The sequence below is a fragment of the Pleurodeles waltl genome, chromosome 12, assembly GCF_031143425.1.
Source record: "Pleurodeles waltl isolate 20211129_DDA chromosome 12, aPleWal1.hap1.20221129, whole genome shotgun sequence".
Taxonomy (NCBI): Eukaryota; Metazoa; Chordata; class Amphibia; order Caudata; family Salamandridae; genus Pleurodeles; species Pleurodeles waltl.
In genome coordinates, this window is record NC_090451.1 from 546,615,925 (window position 1) to 546,638,128 (window position 22,204).

Here is a 22,204-nt window from a genome sequence, read left to right on the forward strand (position 1 = left end):
CCTTCCCTGGCCACAGGGCCCTTGGTACCAGAGGTACCATTTACAAGGGACTTATCTGTGTGCCAGGGCTGTGCCAATTGTGGAGACAAAGGTACAGTTTTCAGAAAAGAACACTGGTGCTGGAAGCTGGTTAGCAGGGTCCCAGCACACTTTCCATCATAACTAGCATTGACCAAAGGTAAAAAGTTAGGTGGTAACCATGCCAACAGTGGCATTTTCCTACAATCCAGTTTGGCTGATATTTGCTTCTGTTATTTATTCTTTATAAGACTTTTATACTCAAATTTACCTTGTAGATTAATCATATCTTTTATTGTTTCTAAAATTACGAAGTGTTAAGCTACTCATTTCTTGAATGCATTAAGTGCCTTTTTCAAACCAACCTACTTGCTCTTTCTTATTTCAATTGCAATTTCTCTAACATTTTTTTCCTGGTTCCAATTCCAAACACTTCCTAGTATTAAAAATAATATTGTACCAAATAAAAGGTATGGTGTCATCAGATGAAAATAACAGCTCTTATTATGAATGCAGCAGTTTAAATCATGAATGCGCTAGTTTAACATCTTGGCTACTCGAGAGTGGGCACCCTACCCAGTTCGCCAAACAATTTATTGTGAATTTTTGAAGTTTAGTAAACCTATTTTGGGGATCATCATCTTTGGGGACTCCAAGTCCCTGGATGCCTTGCTGTATTTTGCTGGAGGTTCCTGCTGAGTTGAAGGGGAGGATTCATTAACACCTCCCAGCGCATATAGCGCTTCGCTCACTCCCGCAGCGCAGGATCATCATTGTTGGCGATTCCCAAGTCCCAGGACCTTAGCTGTGCGCCAGATGATGCCTGCTCAGGTGAAGGGGGAGGAGGCTTTAACATCCCCCAATGCTTATAAACTTCCCTCACTCCCGCAGTGTGGGACGTGCTTAGGTAATGCCCAATCCAAGAGCAGCTTGTCCTGCACAGTTGGCGCCAGGAAGAGGCAGACGGGGCCCACTCCCTTGTCTCATTTTAGCTGGTTGTTACCCAGATCTCTCAGCTGCACCACTGTGCGTTTGTGATGCATTGGTTCCAGCATCCTCTTGGTGACACATGTCAGATGGCATATGTGAGCTCTGCTGTAGAACCTGAAGGACCAATGGAAGCACCATAAGGGAAATCTTTCCAACAAGGTCCATATCTTGGAGGGAACTGCAAATGATATGCAGTTGTGGTTAATGAACCACAATTGGGCCGGAGGCAGATCCCTAGCCCTTCTCCAACTGGATCTGACAGTAGTGACAGATTTGTCACTCCTGGAATGGGTTGGCCATCTGGGAGACATGGAGATCAGAGGCATCTAGAGCCCATTAGAACAGGTCTCCACATCAACATGCTGGAGCTCTGTTTCATCCGGCTGGCACCAAGTCTTTCTACCCTCCCTCAAGGGAAGGCTAGTGCAAGTGTTCACAGACAACACCACCACCAGGAGTTATTGCAACAAGCAGGATGGGGTGGAGTAGTGGACCCTTTGTCAGGAGGCTCTGCACCTCTGGACTTGGCTGGAACAGCAGGGCATCTGATGGGCTCTCTGAACACCAGAGCCATAAATGCCTAGCGGATCATAAATGGCACCTCCATCTGGAAGTGACGCAAGGCCCCTTTCAGCAGTGGGGAGAGCCTTGGTTAGATCTGTTCTGCAGAGAACGCGCAATGTCAGGAATTTTGCGTGTTGGAGTTTGTAAAGTGGCAACTGCTCAAGATTTCAGGTCTACTGTACTCGTTTCACCACACATCCCACTCCTGCCCCCAGAGTTTTCAAAAAGATCAAGAACAACTGGGCCCAAAAAATCCTTGTGGCTCCAGACTGGGAATTGAGAATCTGGTATCCCAAGCTGCTGAGTATGTCCATCAATCCTCCGATCAGACTGTTCCTTAGGGAGAATCAACTGTTGTATCAGCACGGGAGAGTTCTTCACCCAGACCTGTCCCCTCTCTACCTTACTGTGTGGAGATTGAGTGACGGTAGTTGACAATTTTCAGCTGCCTTCCGAAGTCTGCAAGGTAATCTTAGAAGCCAGGCATTCCTCCACCAAAATTGTATTTGCCTGTCATTGGAAGAAATTTGTGGCATGGTTTACAGACAAGTCTGTTGCCCCCCACACCCCTTCTGCACCTTTCCTTGAGGTTCTGTTCATCTTATTCCTTGCCCAGCAGGGTTCTGCTCTGGTCATTCTTAAGGGATATTTCTCTGCTATTTGTGCTTTTTTTAGGTTGCTTGATCAACCTTCTTTAAGTCTTCTGTTGCACAAATGTTCATCACACCCATCTCTTTCCTTCATCCTCATTCACTATGCCCCAGTGGGATCTGAATTTTATTTCAGATTTTCTGAAATGCTCTTCTTTTGATCCCCTCTACAATTGTCCTCTCAGGTTTCTCACATTGAAAGCTGCCTTCCTTGTAGCGATTATATCTACCTACAGAGGAAGTGAGCTGCAGGCATTGTCAACTAAGCCGCCCTGCCTTTCTGCCTATCCTGACAAAGTGGTGCTTCGCACTAAGGCCTCTTTTCTGCCAAAAGTAGTCACACCCTTTCATGCAGATCAATCCATCATCCTGCCTACTTTGTATGCACGCCTGTATCCTTCTTAAAAACAAAAAACACGAGACTCCACCACCCCCCACCCAAAAAGCGTTGGCATTCTATCTTTGCAGAGTATGTGAGTGTGAAGAATGGTCAGGCAGTGCAGAAGCGGACCATCTTCAGATAGGTTATACTCTGCATTAAGATCTGCAATGCACTGACCAAAAAGCAACCCATGGCTTTGTGCGCTCGTTCCCCCCGAGCTAAAGATGCAACCACTGCATTGGTACGCGGTGTTCCAGTCCTGGACACCTGCCAGGCAGCAACATGGGCATCTCTGCACATGTTTACCTGACACTACTGCCTGGACAGTAAGGTCCGTAGGAACGGGCACTTTGCCTGTTCGGTTCTGCAGGACTTACGTGTTTGAAATTGGTTTGCAAACCTACCTCTGGAGATGGTATTGCTTGGCTGTCTATTCAAAGGTAAGAATCTGCAGCTAGATGTCTCTATCAGATGGACAAGTTACTTACCCTTGGTAGCGCCTTATCTGGTATAGACTATATCTAGCTGCAGATTATTTACCAACCCACCCACCCCCCACACTATGCAAACTGATTTCTAGGGGCAGGGACTCCCCTTTTCAGAGCCTTAGTTTTGACACACCAGTAGTCCGTGTTATTCATGGCTCTGGGCTTCTGGCGTGAAAAGTTGTGAAAAGAAACTGACATTGGCGCGCCTGGGTGGCACCTATATAGGACCAGCAACGTCATTTCCAATGCGGATGATGCCAATAACATGCAGAGCCAATCGACACCACCTAGCAGTGCGCAGGGCTACTGATAACAATAATCTTCCGGATCCAGTCTGATTCCAGGGGAGAATTCAAAGGTAAGGAATCTGTTGCTAGATATAGTCTCTACCAGAAAAGACATTTCCAAATGTAAGTAAGTACTCCTTTTGGGGGTCGATGGTCCAAGAAATGTAAGGATTTTTATGTTTTCAATAGTTTACACTTGTGTTTGCATCATGATTGCAAATATATTTTTGTGTTGATTAATTTCTATTGTAATAAAAGGTTCAATGTGTTTCGATTTTGTGGTAGACCGGCACACTTTTTGTCTAGGACGCAATGTTTAGTGATACGTAATGGAGCAGAATCAAGCTTTTGAATGGAACATCCAACAAATGATGTGGCAACATGTCCCCATACCTAAGCAGACTTCATCAAACCAAGGAGCATTCTGTAATGCTGATTGTTAGCAATGCTGCACTAACTGTCCCCAACAGTTTTGACAAAACTATAATGATACCAAGACTTTCAGCTAGTCTTTATCTCATTTGGCTATATTGTTCCGTAAGTTTTAAATTGCTAACAATTACTCTCCAGTTTGATGATCCATCCTCCGAGGCCTACTTGTCAAAAAACATACCCTGTAAGTTATTTGTCTGATGAATTGCTTTGTTGAAAGTATCCTCAAATCGTCTTCATTGTGGAACCAGGCTCTTTGTTAAGAAGTCCATTGTAGCCTACTATTTTAGACATGAGAATCACATGTATTGTCTTTACATTCATGCCAATGTGAAAAACAATAGTAGCTCCTTGAAATAAAGGTATAATGCTGAGTACTTAAGACTTGGGGTGGACCAAATTCCGGTGGGGGGTGCATTCATATCCCTGGTAAGTGATGATTTTATGGTAAACTGATCATTTAACAATTTATCCTGGGCACATTAGTAGGTGCTTTAGCGGATGTAAGGTGTTGCCAAAATAGTGTTAATGTATTTGCAGGCGCTGTTTTAAAATAAATACTTGGCAGCCAGTGAAATGTATGAATACACTGAGCTTGCTTTTCTAGGTCTTTCAAGTTGGGCTTCGATACCCCTGGTGAACCTGAATCTGTTGAGAAAAAGGGTTTAGCACGAAGGACAAGAAAGCACAGGATCGTCAACCTGGAAAACTTTGAAGGAGCAGTGGAGTATAACTTCCAGCTGCTAAAAGGTACTCCTTTTCATAATTGTATTTGCTTTCGCATGCTGTCCTAAGCTTGTTTTGAAGGAGTGTATTTTTGTATAATTTGAGATACTTTATGCCAGGAAATTATATTTTATCACAGATATTAGATCTCTATATATTCTTAAATTGTTAAAATGTTCTTTCTGGAAGAGTTCTCCGTATGCATTTCCTACCCTTGTGTACCGAGCGATTCGCTAGAGACGTACTTCTGTTGGATGTCATGGCTTTAATCAGTGCTACCTTAGATTACATCGACCGGTGTAATGATAATAAAATCCTCTCATTGTTCTCTGTCTTTTTGCAACACATTGTTTGCATGCTTTGTGTTTGTAGTTCATTAGAAGGCTGCAAGCTTTAACTACTCTTTATGGGCATGTGTGTCGTTAATTGGAAAGTGGCTTTAAAGCTTTCCTTTGCTACTGCGGTCTCTGTCAATTGTGGACTCGAGAACTGGAAAGTTTCATGTGGAACCTTCATGCTTGGCATCCAAGTGTCTTGATGAATTGCGTATCATACGGAAATGTTTGTCCCTGCTGACTGTGAGGTGGTGGGGGTGGCTGGTCCCTTTCCTGGCCCCAGAACTTCCTGTTCCAAATCAATAGAACACCTTAAGCATTGTTGCAGAAGCTAAACCCTCCATGCTCCCTGTTGCCATTGATAGGAGTAGTTTTTCTGGCTTCAGAAGAAAAACGATACTAATGACATCTCTCCATAGTACAGTTATTCTTGCCATGATAGATAATTTTGACAATATTGTCGTCTTCTCGACACACTGTAATGATGTTAGGGATTCTTCTCTTTGTCATGTGGCAAAGAAGGCAGGCTTCCTTGGCACTGACGAATTAAAGTTTGAACACTCTGATAACTTTGTGATTTTGAGCAGGGATATAAGTGACTGGAGCACAGACTGACAGGGTGCTACTAAACTCAAGCTGAGGGCTCCCACCATGACAGAATGCTAGGCGCCTCGGCATTTAATAGACTCCACACATGGCACCAAGCTAAAGAAAAGTAGCTCCATCGGTCACACTATTCTGGAATTTTAATCCTATCTTTAATCAATACTGAGCTCGTTGAAGGGTGCATTTACGACACCCCCTCTCCCCCCCATCTTCTTTGCACAGAGAAACCCAACAAAAGAATATGATGGCTACACATGCAAAATGCACAGTGAGAGATTTGGGCGTTAATCTACTAGGGTTACCCGGAAGACTGACTTGGACAGAGCCGATTGTGGATTCAATGTAGGTTGGAGACCGGATTCACCTTGTTAGTGGCTCTCTGAAAACCTTACTATGCCAGACAACTGAAGAGACTCAAAAGATCCTTGTGAGGTGATTATCTTTGGAGAAGTGTGATGTGCTATTGTGCAGGTGGTGATAGAATCCCCAAGCAGTGGCAGCTCTCTTGTTAGAATTATGACTCTCTAGAACTCTGGGCCTTAGCCATTACAACTAACAGAGTACACAGCTGCAGAGGGCTGCAGGAGTGCTCTCTATAGGCTTCATGGTTGTCTAAATCGAACGTAAACTTTCAGTTGAACCAGACAAACTTCTGACAGCTTGTTTCTCTATAGGCCAATTGCAGGACTAAACCTAGATGTAAAAAGTTATTGGTGACCCACTAAAAACTGATTTGGTCATCTTTGTTATCCATATACCATTTTGGATTCCTAACATACAGAAATTTGGGATAATATGTCTTGCTACCACCATTTTAGGTATTGCGGGAAAAGCCGTTGAATGGCTCTTACATTAGATTCTCAAAAGATGAATATAAAAATATTATAGCTAATTATCAATCTAATGCCAAAATAAAAATTAATTGTTAGTTCTAAGTCATAAATACAGGGACCAGTCTGTGATGTTTCATGATCTTTCATGTTTGCCTTTATCATGGAGCCACCTAAATACCAAAGAATCCTAACATCAGGGGGAGACATGCTCGGTTTCCAACGCACCCGGAAAGTTCCTTACCAAAACTAATAAATGAAAACAGTAGTTTTTCATAAACGTCTGACTTCAAAGTTATTAATATCGATAGAGATTAAGGTCTTCCACCCTTAGAATGTAAACCTTAAACCCCTGACCAACGCTGGCTTCACTCACTTGACAGGTCATTCAGAAACTTAGTAATAGGCTTCCCTCTTCAATGAATACACTTAAGCAAAAAGCTATGTCCTGGGCACTCTTTCTTTTTCTTTTAAAGAAAGAAACGTTTTTTCCATTGGGCCGACTGGAAATATTTTTGGGTACTGTTCCTTGTATAAAAATGAACTGTATGTTTCTTGTTTTATATATTGCACATTATGTTGTGTATTTTTGTTGTGTTTTTTTGTTTTGTGTGTTATATATTATGTTAACTTGAGGGGTATCCAGGCGCTGGAGCAGATGAGTAAACCTGCCGGGCTCCTAGTTTAATAGCCAGGTCTTCAGCTTCTTGTGGAACTCTAGAAGGAATGGGGAAGCCCTGATGTGGTATGGAAGGTCGTCCCAGGATCTGGTGGTGATGTAGAAGACGTTTTCTCATGATTTGTGTAGCAAAGTGCCATTGTTGGCATGGTTAGCCCCCCACCTTTTGCCTAGTATTGATGCCAACTTTAATTGAAAGTGTGCTGGGACCCTACGAACCAGGCCCCAGCACCAGTGTTCTTTCCCTAAAACTGTACCTTTGTTTCCACAGTTGCCACAGCCTGGCACACAGTTAAGTCCCTTGTAAAAGGTACCCATGGTACCAAGGTCCCTGTGGCCAGGGAAGGTCTCGAAGGGCTGCAGCATGTATTATGCCACCCTGGGGACCCCTCACTCAGCTCATGCACACTGCCTTGCAGCTTTTGTGTGCTGGTGGGGAGAAAAAGGCAAAGTCGTCATGACACCCCTCTCAGGATGCCATGCCCACAAACCACTGCCTGTGGCATAGGTAAATCACCCCTCTAGAAGGCCTTACAGCCCTAAGGCACAGTGCACTATACCACAGATGAAAGCATAGCTGCTTTAGCAATATGCCCCTACAGTGTCTGAGTCCATTCTTAGACATTGTAAGTGTAGTGTAGCCATAGTGAGTATATGTTCGGGGAGTTTGTCATTACGAACTCCACAGCACCATAATGGCTTCACTAAATACTGGAAAGTTTGGTATCAATCTTCTCAGCACAATAGACCCACACTGATACCAGTGTGGGATTTATTGAAAAATGCACACAGAGTGCATCTTAGAGATGCCCTGTGTATGTTAGCCAACTGCTAATGTAGGACTGACTGGTCTGTGCCAGCCTGCCACTTTCAGACAAGTTTCTGACCACATGGGGTGAGTGCCTTTGTACACTTTGTGGTCACAAACAAAGCCTGTTCTGGGTGGAGGTGCTTCACACCTCCCCCTGCAGGACTGTAACACCTGGTGCTGAGCCTCAAACCTCGTATTACAATGCCACAGGGCACTCCAGCTAGTGGAGATGCCTGCCCCTCAGACAAATCTCCACTTTTGTCAGCAAGCCCGGCGGGAAAATTAGGGAAAACAGGGAGGAGTGACCACCCCAGCCAGGACCTCCCCTAAGGTGTCCAGAGCTGAGGTGACCACCTCCCTGCTGAATCCTCTATCTTTGTTTGGAGGACAGCGACCAACTGGGATATGATTGTGCTCCGCTCCCACAAAAGGAGTGGGCACAAGGATGATGGAGCCACCCTCAGGGACAGTAGCCATTGGCTACTGCCCTCTGACCCCTAACACGCCCCTAAATCTAGGATTTAAGGGGCTCCCTGAACCCAGCTCACCAGATTCCTGGTGACTTACAAGAAGAGGGACTGCAAAGCTCTGAAAACACCAGCAGAGAAGAAGGAAGACGACAACTGCTTTTGCCCCAGCCCTACCGGCCTGTCTCTTGCTTCAGAAAACCTGCAAAAAGACCAGTGACACATCCAGTGGGCCCAGTGACCTCTGCCAACTCCATAGGACTGCCCTGCACCCACGAGGAAGACGAACTCTTGCGGACAGCGGCTCTGTCCAAAAGAAACATACAGTTAAGGAATCCCACCTCACTCTAGAAGCGTGAGTCCTGACCCCTGTGCACCTGATGCCCACGGCCTGTGTCCAGGTGGTCCACCCAGCAAGAAAGGGTCCCCAGGCGAATGGGAGCAAGAGCCCACCCTGGGTTGATCCCTCCAAACCTCCACGATGACCCCTTCAGAGGGAATCAAGAGGACCCCCGTGACCACGAGCTCAGGACGAAGATATCCGACGCCAAAAGGGCACACTGCACCCACAGCCCCAAGGCTTGGAGAACCTGACCCCTGGTGCAGCATTGACCAGCAGGCAGCCCTCCTCCCTGTCCAACTGGTGGTTTGCCAAGAAGCCCTGTAGTGTGGTCAGTTTTACGTATATTTTGCGCATTAGCTTCAGGCCTTAGGCCTCTGTGCACTTTGCCCTAAATATATTTTATTCATTTGCTAACAGCTTAGAGCCTCTGTGCACTTTACTCTAAATGCTTTCTATTAGGCTTCGTACTGTTATTTTACAGAATAGCCAGTTCTACGGTGTTGTTTTTTATTCATATCACACTGTTTTGCCTACTTCAGCACTGGAGTTCTTCATAACATATTCACTCTGTGCTTTAGTCAAGGATACAGTCTGGTACATTGCCGATAGACGTGGTAGGAGTCTAGACTTGCCATTCCTGCGTAGGAACATTTTGTGATCACAATGACATGTTAGTTATAAAATCACTTCCTTGTCCCAATACATGTAAGAGGGAGATTCCGACCAGGGAACCACAACTAGACGCTGACTGCCTCGTTGCAGATGCTGAACCAGATCACAGGCCTTTGCTCAGGTATGAGTGTGTCCGTCTCCCTAGTGATACAGAAAGGCAAGCTGAAAGCTTAAGATGCTGTGCTCCAAATAGAACAAGCAGAGGGAGAGTAGAAACGGTTAGGAATTATGATAGCTTTATTTCTATGTTTTACTCTCCTGGTTACTATATCAATCCTACTATGTTGTATTGTTCTGGTTATTGCGGCTCACGCCTTAATATCTAAAATACAGTCGTTTTATTAAAACATTATATAAAACTTATACTGTCTTTGTCATTTGTATATGAGACCATATTGTGAATGAGAGAGTTGGTTTGGATCTGAGTGACCACGACTTCCCTGAGAAGTTCCAAAGATGTCATGCGCTCGGCTGCCCAATCATTTCTTCCCCGTGGGAGAAATGAGGCACTGCTAGTTAGCCGGAGCAACAACCGTATTTAGGGTGACAGAATTCCTTACACGTGGGTCAGACTTAGTCCCCCACACCGTTATCGATCCTGCTGCCTAGAAATCCAGTAGTCTCATTTAGGATAATGAGAGCCCACGCGACAGCCCCCCTGGACCTAGTCTGCAGCCTCAGAGTGACTCCCGGGGTTCCCTCATAGACTTGCATTGAAAACCCGATGCCCTGTTTGCACCCTGCACCCGGCTGCCCTAGTGCCGCTGAGTGTGTGTGTTTGATGCCTACTTGGGGCTTCTCCAGTGCTCTCTTGAGCCCCCCTGGTCTACCCTCCGAATTGCGGGTACTTACCTGCTGGCTGACAGGATTCAGAGTACCCCGTGTCTCCGTAGGAGCCCATGTTAATTTGGTGCCTCTTTGACCTCTGCACCCGACTGGCCCTGTGTTGTTGGTGGTGGGTGTTTTGGGTTAGCTTGAACCCCAGCGACTGACTACCTAAAACCCAGAGATAGGAATTGTAAGTTGAATGCTTACATGTTAAAACATGTACTACCTTTTCTTCCCCTAGGAACTGTTAAAAATTGCACTGTCAACTTTTAAAATAGCTTTTTGCTATTTTAAAGAAAACTGCATACATTGTTGATTCCATTCAAAGTCCTGATTATTTATTTTATATATATATATATATATATATATATATATATATATATATATATATATATGCACACACACACACAAAGTGCCTTTCATTTTATGTACTTACCTGCAAACTGAAGCTTGTGGTTCTAGAAATAAAGTAACAAAAGATATTTTTCTATTTAAAAAAACCTTTGGTCTGGAGTGGTCATTGAGTGTTTGTTTTTTCTATTGCTTGTGTTTGTACAACAAATGCTTAACACTACCCTCTGATAAGCCTAACTGCTCGACCACACTACCACAAATATAGCATTAGTATTATCTATTCTTTGCCTCTGTCATGCCTCTGGGGAACCCCTGGACTCTGTGCACACTATATCTCATTTTGATATAGTATATACAGAGCCAGCTTCCTACAATTTCCTTCTCAGGATGCAGGGTATTTGCGTGAGGTTGAGTGTGGCAGAGTGCAGTTGCCTGGTGTGTTGGTGGAAGTTGAGGCGGTGGTTGAGGTAGACACATCTGACGTTGTGGAGGGCTTTGTGTGCATTTGTGAGCAGTTTGAATTGGCTTTGCTTCTGGATTGTTAGCCATTGTAGCTCTTTGAGGTATGGTATGGTGTGATGCGTGTGCTGTGGGTGAGGGTATTGAGGATGAGTCTTGCTCTGCGTTCTGGGTGGTGTGGAGTCTTTGTAGGATTTGATTATTAATGCTGGCATAGAAATCTTTGCCATTACCCAGTCTGCTGGTGATGAGGGCCTCGGTGACTGTGTCTGATGTCAGATTTTGTAGAGCATACTAGGATGAAGAAGCAGAAGAAGGTGACTAAGTTTACTTGTCTGTCTGTTGTCCGAGATGATGCAGAGGTTTTGGGTGTTGGTCCCAGGTCCATTGGCCACCAGAAAGAGTTCTATGCAGAGCTTCAAGGCACACAGTTGCCCTGTCTGAGGTAGAATCCAGTATTTTCTCTCATGGTGGCAGCCAATCAGTTTGGACAAGTAGATGCTGCAAACTGTTCAGCTGGGTTATGTCCTTCCATTTCTTGTCAGCCCACCACCTCTGCCACCACCCTGAGAACTGCTGGCATGACCACCTGACCCTCTTGCGGGAGGAGGTGCAGACCCTTTTAGCCAAAGTAGCCATAGAGAGGGTTCAGGCATCAGAAGTAGGCACTGTCTGCTACTCCCGTTATTTTCTAGTGTAGAAGGAGGCATCCATCCCGTCCTAAATCTTGACCTTCTTAATGCACTTCTGTGGCAGGACAAATCTACGATGCTCACTTTGGCCCAGTTTTTGTCTGCCCACGTATCTGTACATTGGATGGTAGCTTTTGACCTTCAGAATGTTTATTTTGACTACTGGTTTTCCTGGTGGAACAAGAGCTCTTTAACTTTGCTGTGCTCCTCTTTGGCCTCACTAGTGCTCCTTTGGTGTTTGTAGGAAAATGGCTCCCTGTTGCTGTGACCCCCCACTTTTTGCCTGATATTGATGCTGACTTGACTGAGAAGTGTGCTGGGACCCTGCTAACCAGGCCTCAGCACCAGTGTTCTTTCCCTTAAAATGTACCATTGTTTCCACAATTGGCACAACCCTGGCACACAGATAAGTCCCTTGTAAAAGGTACCAATGGTACCAAGGGTCCTGTGACCAGGGAGAGTCCCTAAGGGCTGCAGCATGTGTTATGCCACCCTTAGCGACCCCTCACCTAACACATGCACACTGCCATTGCAGATTGTGTGTGTTGGTGGGGAGAAAAAGGCAAAGTCGACATGGCATCCCCCTCAGGATGCCATGCCCACAAAATGCTGCCTGTGGCATAGGTAAGTCACCCCTCTAGCAGGCCTTGCAGCCGTAAGGCAGGGTGCACTATCCCACAGGTGAGGGCATAGCTGCATGAGCACTATGCCCCTACAGTGTCTGTCTATTCTTAGACATTGTAGGTACAGTGTGGCCATATTAAGTATATGGTCTGGGAGTTTGTCAAAACAAACTCCACAGCTCCATAATGGCTACACTGAATACTGGGAAGTTTGGTATCAAACTTCTCAGAATAATAAACCCACACTGATGCCAGTGTTGGATTTATTACAAAATGCACACAGAGGGCATCTTAGAAGATGCCCCCTGTAATTTACCCAATCCTTCAGTGCAGGACTGACTGGTGATTGCCAACCTGCCACTGAGATGAGTTTCTGCCCTCCTGGGGTGAGAGCCTTTGTGCTCTCTGAGGACAGAAACAAAGCCTGTTCTGGGTGGAGGTGCTTCTCACCTCCCCCTGCAGGAACTGTAACACCTGGCGGTGAGCCTCAAAGGCTCATGCCTTTTGTTACAGCACCCCAGGGCATCCCAGCTAGTGGAGATGCCCGCCCCTCCGGCTACTGCCCCCACTTTTGGCGGCAAGGCTGTAGGAGATAATGACAAAAACAAGGAGGAATCACCCACCAGTCAGGACAGCCCCTAAGGTGTCCTGAGCTGAGGTGACCCCTGCCTTTAGAAATTCTCCATCTTGAGATTGGAGGATTCCCCCAATAGGATTATGGGTGTGCACCCCTCCCCTCAGGGAGGAGGCACAAAGAGGGTGTAGCCACTCTCCAGGACAGTAGCCGTTGGCTGCTGCCCTCCTGACCTAAACACACCCCTAAATTCAGTATTTAGGGGCACCCCAGAACCTAGGAAATCAGATTCCTGCAACCTGAAACAAGAAGTACTGCGGACGACGGAAGACGACAACTGCTTTGGCTCCAGCCCTACCGGCCTGTCTCCTGACTCGAAAAACTGCAACAGCGACGCATCCAACAGGGACCAGCGACCTCTGAAGCCTCAGAGTACTACCCTGAACCTAAGGACCAAGAAACTCCTGTGAGCAGCGGCTCTGCTCAACAAACAGCAACAATATTGCAACTGTTCTGCAACTTCTAAGCACTTTACTCTTCCCGCCGGAAGTGTGAGACTTCACCCTCTGCACCTGACGCCCTTGGCTCGAGATCCAGAGAACCAACACCACAGGGAGGACTCCCAGGCGACTGCGACCTCGTGAGTAACCAGAGACGACCCCCCTGGCTCCCCCAGCAACACTTGCAGAGAGAATCCAGAGGCTCCCCCTGACCGCGACTGCCTTTAACAAGGGACCCGACGCCTGGACCAAGCATTGCACCTTAGCCCTCTGGACCAGAAGGAACTGAACCTCAGTGCAGGAGTGACCCCCAGGCGACTCTCTGCCTAGCCCAGTTGGTGACTGGCCCGACAAGCCACCCTGTGCCCTGCCTGCACCGCTAGAGTGACCCCCTGATCTCTCCATTGAATCCTATACAAAACCCGACGCCTGCTTTGCACACTGCACCCGGCCGCCCGTGTGCTGCTGAGGGTGTGTTTTGTGTGCCTACTTGTGTCCCCCCACAGTGCTCTACAAAACCCCCCTGGTCTGCCCTCTGAAGATGCAGGTACTTACCTGTGTGCAGACTGGAACCAGAGCACCCCTGTTCTTCATAGGCGCCTATGTGTTTTGGGCACCTCTTTGACCTCTGCACCTAGCCGGCCCTGAGCTGCTGGTGTGGTAACATTGGGGTTGCCTTGAGCCCCCAACGGTGGACTGCCTATGCCCAAGAACTGAAACTTGTAAGTGTTTTACTTACCTGACAAACTAACCATTACTTACCTAACCCAGGAACTGTTGATTTTTGCACTGTCTACTTTTAAAATAGCTTATTGCCATTTTAACAAAAACTGTATATGTTATTGCTCTAATTCAAAGTTCCTAACTTACCTGTGTGAAGTACCTTGCATTTTATGTATTTACTTCAAATCTTAAACCTGTGGTTCTAAATAAAAATAAAATTAAGAAAATATATTTTTCTATATAAAACCTATTGGCCTGGAGTAAGTCTTTGAGTGTGTGTTCCTCATTTATTGCCTGTGTGTGTACAACAAATGCTTAACACTACCCTCTGATAACCCTACTGCTCGACCACACTACCACAAAATAGAGCATTAGAATTATCTAATTTTGCCACTATCTTACTTCTAAGGGAAACCCTTGGACTCTGTGCACGCTATCTCTTGCTTTGAGCTAGTATATACAGAGCCAACTTCCTACAGTGTTCAAGAAAGGGATTCCAGTGGCTGCAGCACATCTGTGGAGGTCAGAGATTCCAGTCTTCTACTACCTTGATGAGTGGCTGTGGAAAGCAGGCTCACCATAGGCAGTAGCCACCCACCTCTAAACAACGGCGAACCTCTTAATGTTGGGTTTCACTATCAACATGCCAAAATCATACTTGACTTCTTCATAGACGTTTCCTTTTATTGAAGCTATTATGGACTTGTTGCAGTTTCTATCCTAATTAACCCTTTGTCCAGCATGAGACAGCTCCGGCCAGTGTGCAAGATATTCTTTTTTCCAACGTTGGGATGATGGTGGTTTGCATATGGATAATGGATGCATTGATTCTTCATTTGGCATATTTAAAGATCTGAAAGTACTTGATTTTTCCATACGACATTCCCACCACAGATGTGACTAGTGGCCAGCTTTCAAACAAAGCAAGCACCCTGAAACTACATAAGTGCCTGATGCACAAGGCATCCCTATGACACCACGTCTGATCACCGTCAAGAGACCTAACATAAGCAAACGGATCTTCCAGTAGTATTTGTTACTTACCCCAGCTGCTTGCCAATTTTACATGCGAGCTAGGATGAGGTTTCCTTAAAGGATCACTACACACGTCTGTGATTGTGGGATTTTATGCCACTGTCCACTGGTGGCTCCTCTATATATTTTTCATCCTGATGATGAACCTTCTCTAAATAATTGCTTATTTTGGGTTGAACGTCAACAACTACTTCAGTGGACTGTTTTAAAGTTGATTTAGGATTTCGATACTCCCAATGGGAGTGCTGGTCTAAAATCCATATGTCCTTATCAGTCACATGTATATACCTGCATTTTGTACAACACTTGCACACTGTGCATTCACTTTGACACCTTCACTGCACCACCACACCAATAGGAGCACCTTGTTCTAATAGTGTTTCTTTGAAATCAAGAAATTGAGTTCTTGTTTTATACAAGACTTTTCTACTGTGGACTATCTAATAAAATTGTTAATTGCATCCTAAACCTTATAAGTGAAGTTGTTTTGTAACTATTGCTGTGTAGGTCAAGGGCTACACTTCTCTCCCATAGGGACAGCTTGTGTCTTTATCAATTATTAACCCTTTTGGTCCAATTAAAAGCTCTTTCGGCTTTCTTACGGTTCCTGGATCAGCCCTCTTTCTTTAAGTCTTTGTTGTGATGCATTTTTTTTAAAGGTTTGTAAAGTATAATTCCAGTTTCTCCTTTCACCAGGCCTCAGTGGGACCTTAGTTTGGTTATTACGTTCCTAATCTGTAATCCCCTTGAGCCCCTGCATGACTGTTCATTCCGGCTTCTCAGCTTCAGACGGTTTTTCTCCATAAGATCAATGCAGCGGGTGGTGAGCGAGCTACAAGCCCTCTCAATCAGGCAAGGCAGTGCAAAAGAAGACAATTTGTCTATGGAGTATGCTGTGCATCAAGATGTTGTGTATGCATTGGCCTAAAAATGGCCGATGGACAGGAGCTGTGGTTTTTAGTGTAGTTATTTTGATCATAGAGCCGTTTTGGAATCCTAATGGTCAATCCAAGAGGCACTGGCCTTTGCTAATTTAGCAAAGTACACAAAAAAGTGATGAATGGAATGCTTGAATTAATCTCAGCCACTGATAATTACTCAGGGCTGCATCCCAGTTCATTGTTATTTTGCCCACGTCACCTCACTTTGGGCCCAGCCGTGTGCAAATCAGCCTTGCTCCAATGGAAACCATCCACCCGGAACTGCCAGGCCAGCTCCTCCCTGAATTGAAACTTTAGCGACCCTGGCCTGTTTTTGGCATAGGTAGGACTCATCAACCAGATGTAGCTTAGTTCAAATGACCTACTTTAGTGTGTCACCCTAAGTAGGAAGGGTATGCCCATATGTGGGTCCCATGCATACTGTATCACTGAAACCAAGCTATAGTTTTGCTCTATTGGAGAAACTTACGTACAGATTTATAATTGCAGTGAAGATTGGGTTAGAGATTGGATTTTTATCAATGGAGGTAATTTCAACAAATGTCAGCAGCTCAGAAAAAAAATCCCTGAGAATGGGAAAAACTAATCAGGATGTACCATAGAGGAGTTTTATTAAAGGGTTACTGGACAGTTTATTTGGTTCTTGGCGAAACTTGTGGTGATGGAATGTTACTGTTTTTTCTTAGAGATTTTACTTAAGTGCGAAGCATTCTGGATTTCAAGGCGTCACAAGTGTTTCCCATTTTAACTCTCTCTCCCCTCCTTTACTCATTGAGAGCCTCAGTAATGAATTATGGATGACTTGGTTTGAAGCACTCTTTAAATTAAAGCACAGTTAGGGTAGCAGCAACTGTGGTAGTGATGTTATTGTCATCTAACAGCAAAAAAAAAAGACATCTTAGGATTTTAAATAGTCAACCTCGTCTTCATCCTTTAAAAGATGATTAGTATAACATAAAAATGTATAAAACCAATATACTTTGCTATTGTGGAATGTGAAGAATGACGGAATTATGTTTGTTGAGACAGCTTTTTAAAGAGAGATTGGTGTGTCTTTTTTCATATTTTAATATAAATGTTTTCAATGTAAATGTAATGTTAATAATGTGGTATGCTTACTAGTTCATGTAAATGAATGAAGAAAGTAACAAATATTTTTGACTATATATGATTACAGCGTTTACTCCCACAGGTGGGTGAAGAGTTAAAAAATCAACTCACTCGTGGATCTTTCAATTGTTGTAATTTCAAACCAGGTTTTAGCATTTAGGATGATCAATAAAACACAGAAAGGGACAACGGAAAAAAAACGCAAAACTACCCAAGGTTTTCTCAAAAATACATGAACATGCACTTAGTCTGTAGATGCGTATACTGTCAGGGCAACTGGAGACAATATAAACTAGGATGCAAGCACCCAGCCATCACCAGTATAATAAAATAAAATAGCACTAAGTTGCATTGGAAACGCTGAATGTGTTGTATATGCGAAGTTGAAGCACAACAAAAATGACTCTCAATGGTAAAGGTACATATCTGACAGGGACGTCTAGTTGCAGAGTCCTTACCATCGAATTTTTCCCCAGGCGTCAGACTGGATCCAGAGATTTTTCCTTTGAGCAATACCCTTGCATGTCGCTAGATGGCGTCGGTTGACTCCGTGGGCATCGTTGGCGTCTTAATCACTGTGATGACGTCAGGAGTAGCACATAGATGGCCGCCTCAGTGCAGTGAGTGGGCTTTGGATCAACGTACCAAAGTTTCCCATTGCTTAGGTGGCTTGTCCATCCCGGCTAGAGCAGTTTGCGGATTGTTACATTGTCCCATTGGAGTTTGCACTGGTAAAGGTACTCAAGTAGTCTCATTGTAAGACTGCTGAAGCAGAATGTAATTTTAAATTCACACTATGTACGCATTTTTTGGTTTCCTTTACTGACATAACGTTTTTATTGCTGGTATGTTGTGCAAGCCACCTTGCTGTGTTTATTGCAGACTTGGACTATTCACTAATCACCCTTGCAAATTCTTTAGTTTTACTTTTCTGTCTTGATTATGTTTTTGGATTAACAGCTTCTTTGTTCACAAAGTAAGGGTGTGCAGGTACATAAACCGAAAATATCAGCCAATTATAAAAACTGTCTACTATGTAATATTTTGTGGCCACCGTTTATAACGCAAACTTCACCTTCTGATTTCTTTTTATAAACACTTATCTCTGAGGGATGAGCTTAACTCTGCTAATGCAGTTTGATCGCATTTGGAATTGAGTGAAGGACTAAAATGGGCAGATGGAAACAGAAATAAATAAGTGGTGATCTATTGACAAGAATAGTCAACCAACAGGTTTCTTTTTATTGTGGTTATTAATGGATATGTGGGTGATTTATTCTTGGTTTCTGTGGTTCTAAATCACGAGCACTTTTTCTTTGGCACTTTTTTGTCATTCTGTTCTTGTATGTGTGAGGGTAGTAATTTTTAGTAGTATTAAGTAAGGTCAGAAAATAAGTTTGTATATATAATAAAGAAGTTATCCTGAATGTGATTTATATTTATGCTGTATTTTCTTTGAAAACGTTTTTTTGACATTTAAGATTACTTGATCAATGAAAATAATTGTTACTAGATGGATCAATGTTGTTAGGCACTTTAATTAACCCAGATCCTTTGGTTTATTTACTGGGTCACCCTGTGTAGTTTGTAATATTATGCAGTTTGATCGGCAAAGGGTCCCTATTCCCAGAATCCGTATCACTGGGGTCCAAGAGGCTGCTTCATTGTTGTGGGACATCTGAGAGCAACATATGTGAAGTTGCCTGCTAAGTAGCACTTTCCCCAAGAAAAGCGAATGTTTCAGGAAATCAAGACCTATTGGCTTTACAAGTGCTCCTTATTGTGTGCATATTTACCCGTTTATGGGAACAGACATCTGCACTTGCATTTGAGAGGTGTAGACCCATTTGTAGTGTGAGTTTTAATAGCTATTGTTATTGGATAGTGAGAATTAATTAAGTTCAGATGTATTTTGACTTCTTGTCATTTATTTCCCTTTGATATATGGTAAATATTGTTGTGAGTGTTTTGTTTTTCCCTGGTATAGATCGCTGTTCATTGGCATTAACATTTTCGTGCATAATTCTTTTTATGTCCTGAGCTCAGAACTGTAGTTGGGCGATTAACAGAACAGTTTTGCGAGGCATGGTGAACATACAGCATTGGAGTTTTGCTCTGCACCTCCCCCTACATAGAGGCAAATGCTGCCTGCTGAAGGGCCCTAGCTAGACACTGGTGTCTCCTGGTGGGCAGCTCACCCAGGACTTCCCTGCTCTGTGACCATCTCAGAAGCATATAGTTAGTGTTTAAGATTAGTTGCTGAGAATAAAACATTTTCTAGCTTTCAGATCAAGAATTTTCAATTCCCTTAAGAACAATGAGGCGAGGATTATGCGTCTTTCCTTTCCTGCAAAAACACAGCAGCCAATAAATTCCAATATACTGCTTTTCCCATGAACCAAAATGTACATCCCTCATAATGACCAACCAATTGGGTACCGCCATTACATATATGTATAAAACCCCTTTAATCTATAGTCCTTCCTCTTTCTTTGCGAAGCCAGAACGTCTTTGTCACTTATGACGAAGTTGTCATCAGAGGATAACCAGGGCCACCTACAACAGCCAGACCTGCAGCATCCGCTCCTAACTATCGTGGTCAACAACACTTCATCAAACGAGGCCCTTGGAAAGAATGCTGATCTCCAGAACCTTCATGCATCACTGCACCCCCATGGTATCAACCAGTTGACCTTACACACCATTTGCCTACCCCCAGCTCGCGAGTAACATCTTCATGAGCTTTATGCATTTAGCCACACACAATTTTGGATTATCAGGAAATGTTGGTTAATTTATGTGTTTAGAATTGGTTTTGGTACGTTTGGGAATACAAAAAGACACCACTACAGGTGTAATTGCCTGTTATGTCCAGTGCCATGACATCCGATACTTGTCTACAAGAGACTAAATAAAGCAAAAGCATCAGGTTTGCAGACAGTTGTTTCTCAGAGATATCTACTTTAGCGGACAAAGCCCTTAAAAACATAAGGACCTCATCAATGTCACACAAAACCGAATACTTAGGAGTTGGGGGATGCAACATTCAAACCATCTGAAGGAGTTTACAAATAAGAGGGTGTTCAGCAATCAGCTTACCATCTATATGGCGATGGACCCAAAAAAATGGCAGAGCGAAAATAGTTGACTATCCTGTAGGCTAAACTCGGTGTGGTTCGATGAGACAAAACATTAACCATCATCTGCACTGTTGTCCCAAGGGGTCGACACTTCGTTCACTACACCAAGCAACTCATTGTTTCCATTCTGCTGTATGTCTCTTGGAGCCCAGGATTGGGAGAGGAAGAACTTAGCTTGTTCTGAACTGTCAGGCATTTGCCGTTGTCTCCTGAAAGCCTCCACACCATGAGAGACAAGCGTTGCTCCATTACTAAAGGATGGGGAAGACATATTGGATCAAAGAGGAGATCCAGAGAGGACAGGATCTACTACGAAGACTATCCCTTCTAGCAGTGAGTCACTAAAATAACCTCTGCAGATTTAGGACTAATCTGAGTGACGACGAGTGTGGATCATTGCGAAAGGGGGAAAGTCATACTTCAAATCCCCCGGATAACAATGTAAAAATGCATACGAACTCCCCACTAGGGGATCCGGTCTCCAGCTGTGAAATCGTGGAAGATGGGTGTTCAGGCATGATGCAAATACATATTGCACAAGTACCCCTGAACTGGTTTAGAACTTTGAGTATGTGAGGGAGACTCTTTCAGTCACTGGAATCATGAAGGAACTATGAGTTTGAATCTGCCACAATGTTCGGCCCGGAATGTATTTCACTATCACAGTAATTTTGTGTTCCAGACAATAGTGGCAGAAATTCTTGGAAATCTCCGCCAGAAGACTGGACCAAGTACCCCCTAGTTTGTTGATGTATTCCACAGCTGAAATATTGTCCATCCGAAGCAGGATGCAAGGAGCCTGCAAGAAGCTTCAGACTGTTGATTTGAAGTCGAAGTTCCTCCAGGGACCATCTGCCCGCCTATTTCCACTGCGCCATGTCTCGAACCCCAGCCCCATCTGTTGGCATTCAACTCTGATTATTTCCAGAACCGTGGCAAATATCACCTTGCCATTCCAGGCATCCATATCAGTCAGCCACCAGGAGATCTCTGCCTTGGCCTCTTGAGACTTATCCATTACGCATATGATAGTCCCTTGCAGAGATGCAGAATTTTAAGGCATTGAAGAGCCCGATAATGGAGCAGTCCCAAGAACATGGCCTGGATGGAAGTAGCCAGAAGACCCACAAGCCTGGCTAGGATCCTCAAAGCGATAGATGAAGTTGCTAAAGCCTTTCTCAGTTTCTTCTTTATTGAAATACTTTTTGCTAGAGGGAGTTTGAGTTGGGCTGCCACCAGTCTACTTGGAACCTCAAAAATTCCAGGGTCTGGTCTGGGATTAACTGAGACTTCGCACTGTTTATAATAAACCCTAGGTCTTGAAGATGTGCTGTCCAGGAGAGATGAAGTAGCACCATGTCGCACTGCTGGGCCATAATGACGCTGTCATTTAAATAGATAAATAGACATAATCCTTTCTCTCTGAGGCATCGATCAAAAGGGACAAGTGTTCCTTCATTACTAAAGGATGTGGAAGACCCATCGGATCCAAGAGGAGATCCGGAAAGGAAAGGATCTACTCCAGTGGAGTGCAAGATAGTGCCATTGCCACCAGGAACCAAGACTACCCCTTCTAGCAGTGGGTCACTTGAACCACCTCCACAGGTTGGCGACAAATCTGAGAGACATCTCTGTGGATCATTGTCAGCTTGGTGAAACACTAAGGAGCCGAGGACAGACCGAATGGAAGAGATGTCAATTCGTAGAATTGATCATGCCAGAAAAACTGAATAAACCTATGATGTGGTGCAAATATGGGTACTGTCATATAGGCATCCTTTAGATTGAGATGCACCATTCAATCCCTTTTTTGTAACAGATCCTGAAGAAGATGAATGCTCTCCATCTTGAATTGTCTGTAGACGGTCCAAGAATTGAATTGACGAAGGTTGAGAACTAAGCAGATACCCCGCTCTTATTCTGGACTAGAAAATGGTGCTTATGA

At 44.3% G+C, this 22,204-nt stretch overlaps 1 protein-coding gene across 2 annotated transcripts in view; it reads left to right on the forward strand.

Annotated features, from left to right (window-relative positions):
- Positions 1-22,204, forward strand: part of CENPT (centromere protein T) — an 834,768-nt gene that overhangs the window by 489,294 nt on the left and 323,270 nt on the right. For both annotated transcript variants that reach the window (XM_069217597.1, XM_069217596.1), the window contains exon 11: positions 4,419-4,561. In XM_069217597.1, coding sequence (XP_069073698.1) covers positions 4,419-4,561 — 143 coding nt within the window. The remainder of the gene's footprint in view (positions 1-4,418; positions 4,562-22,204) is intronic.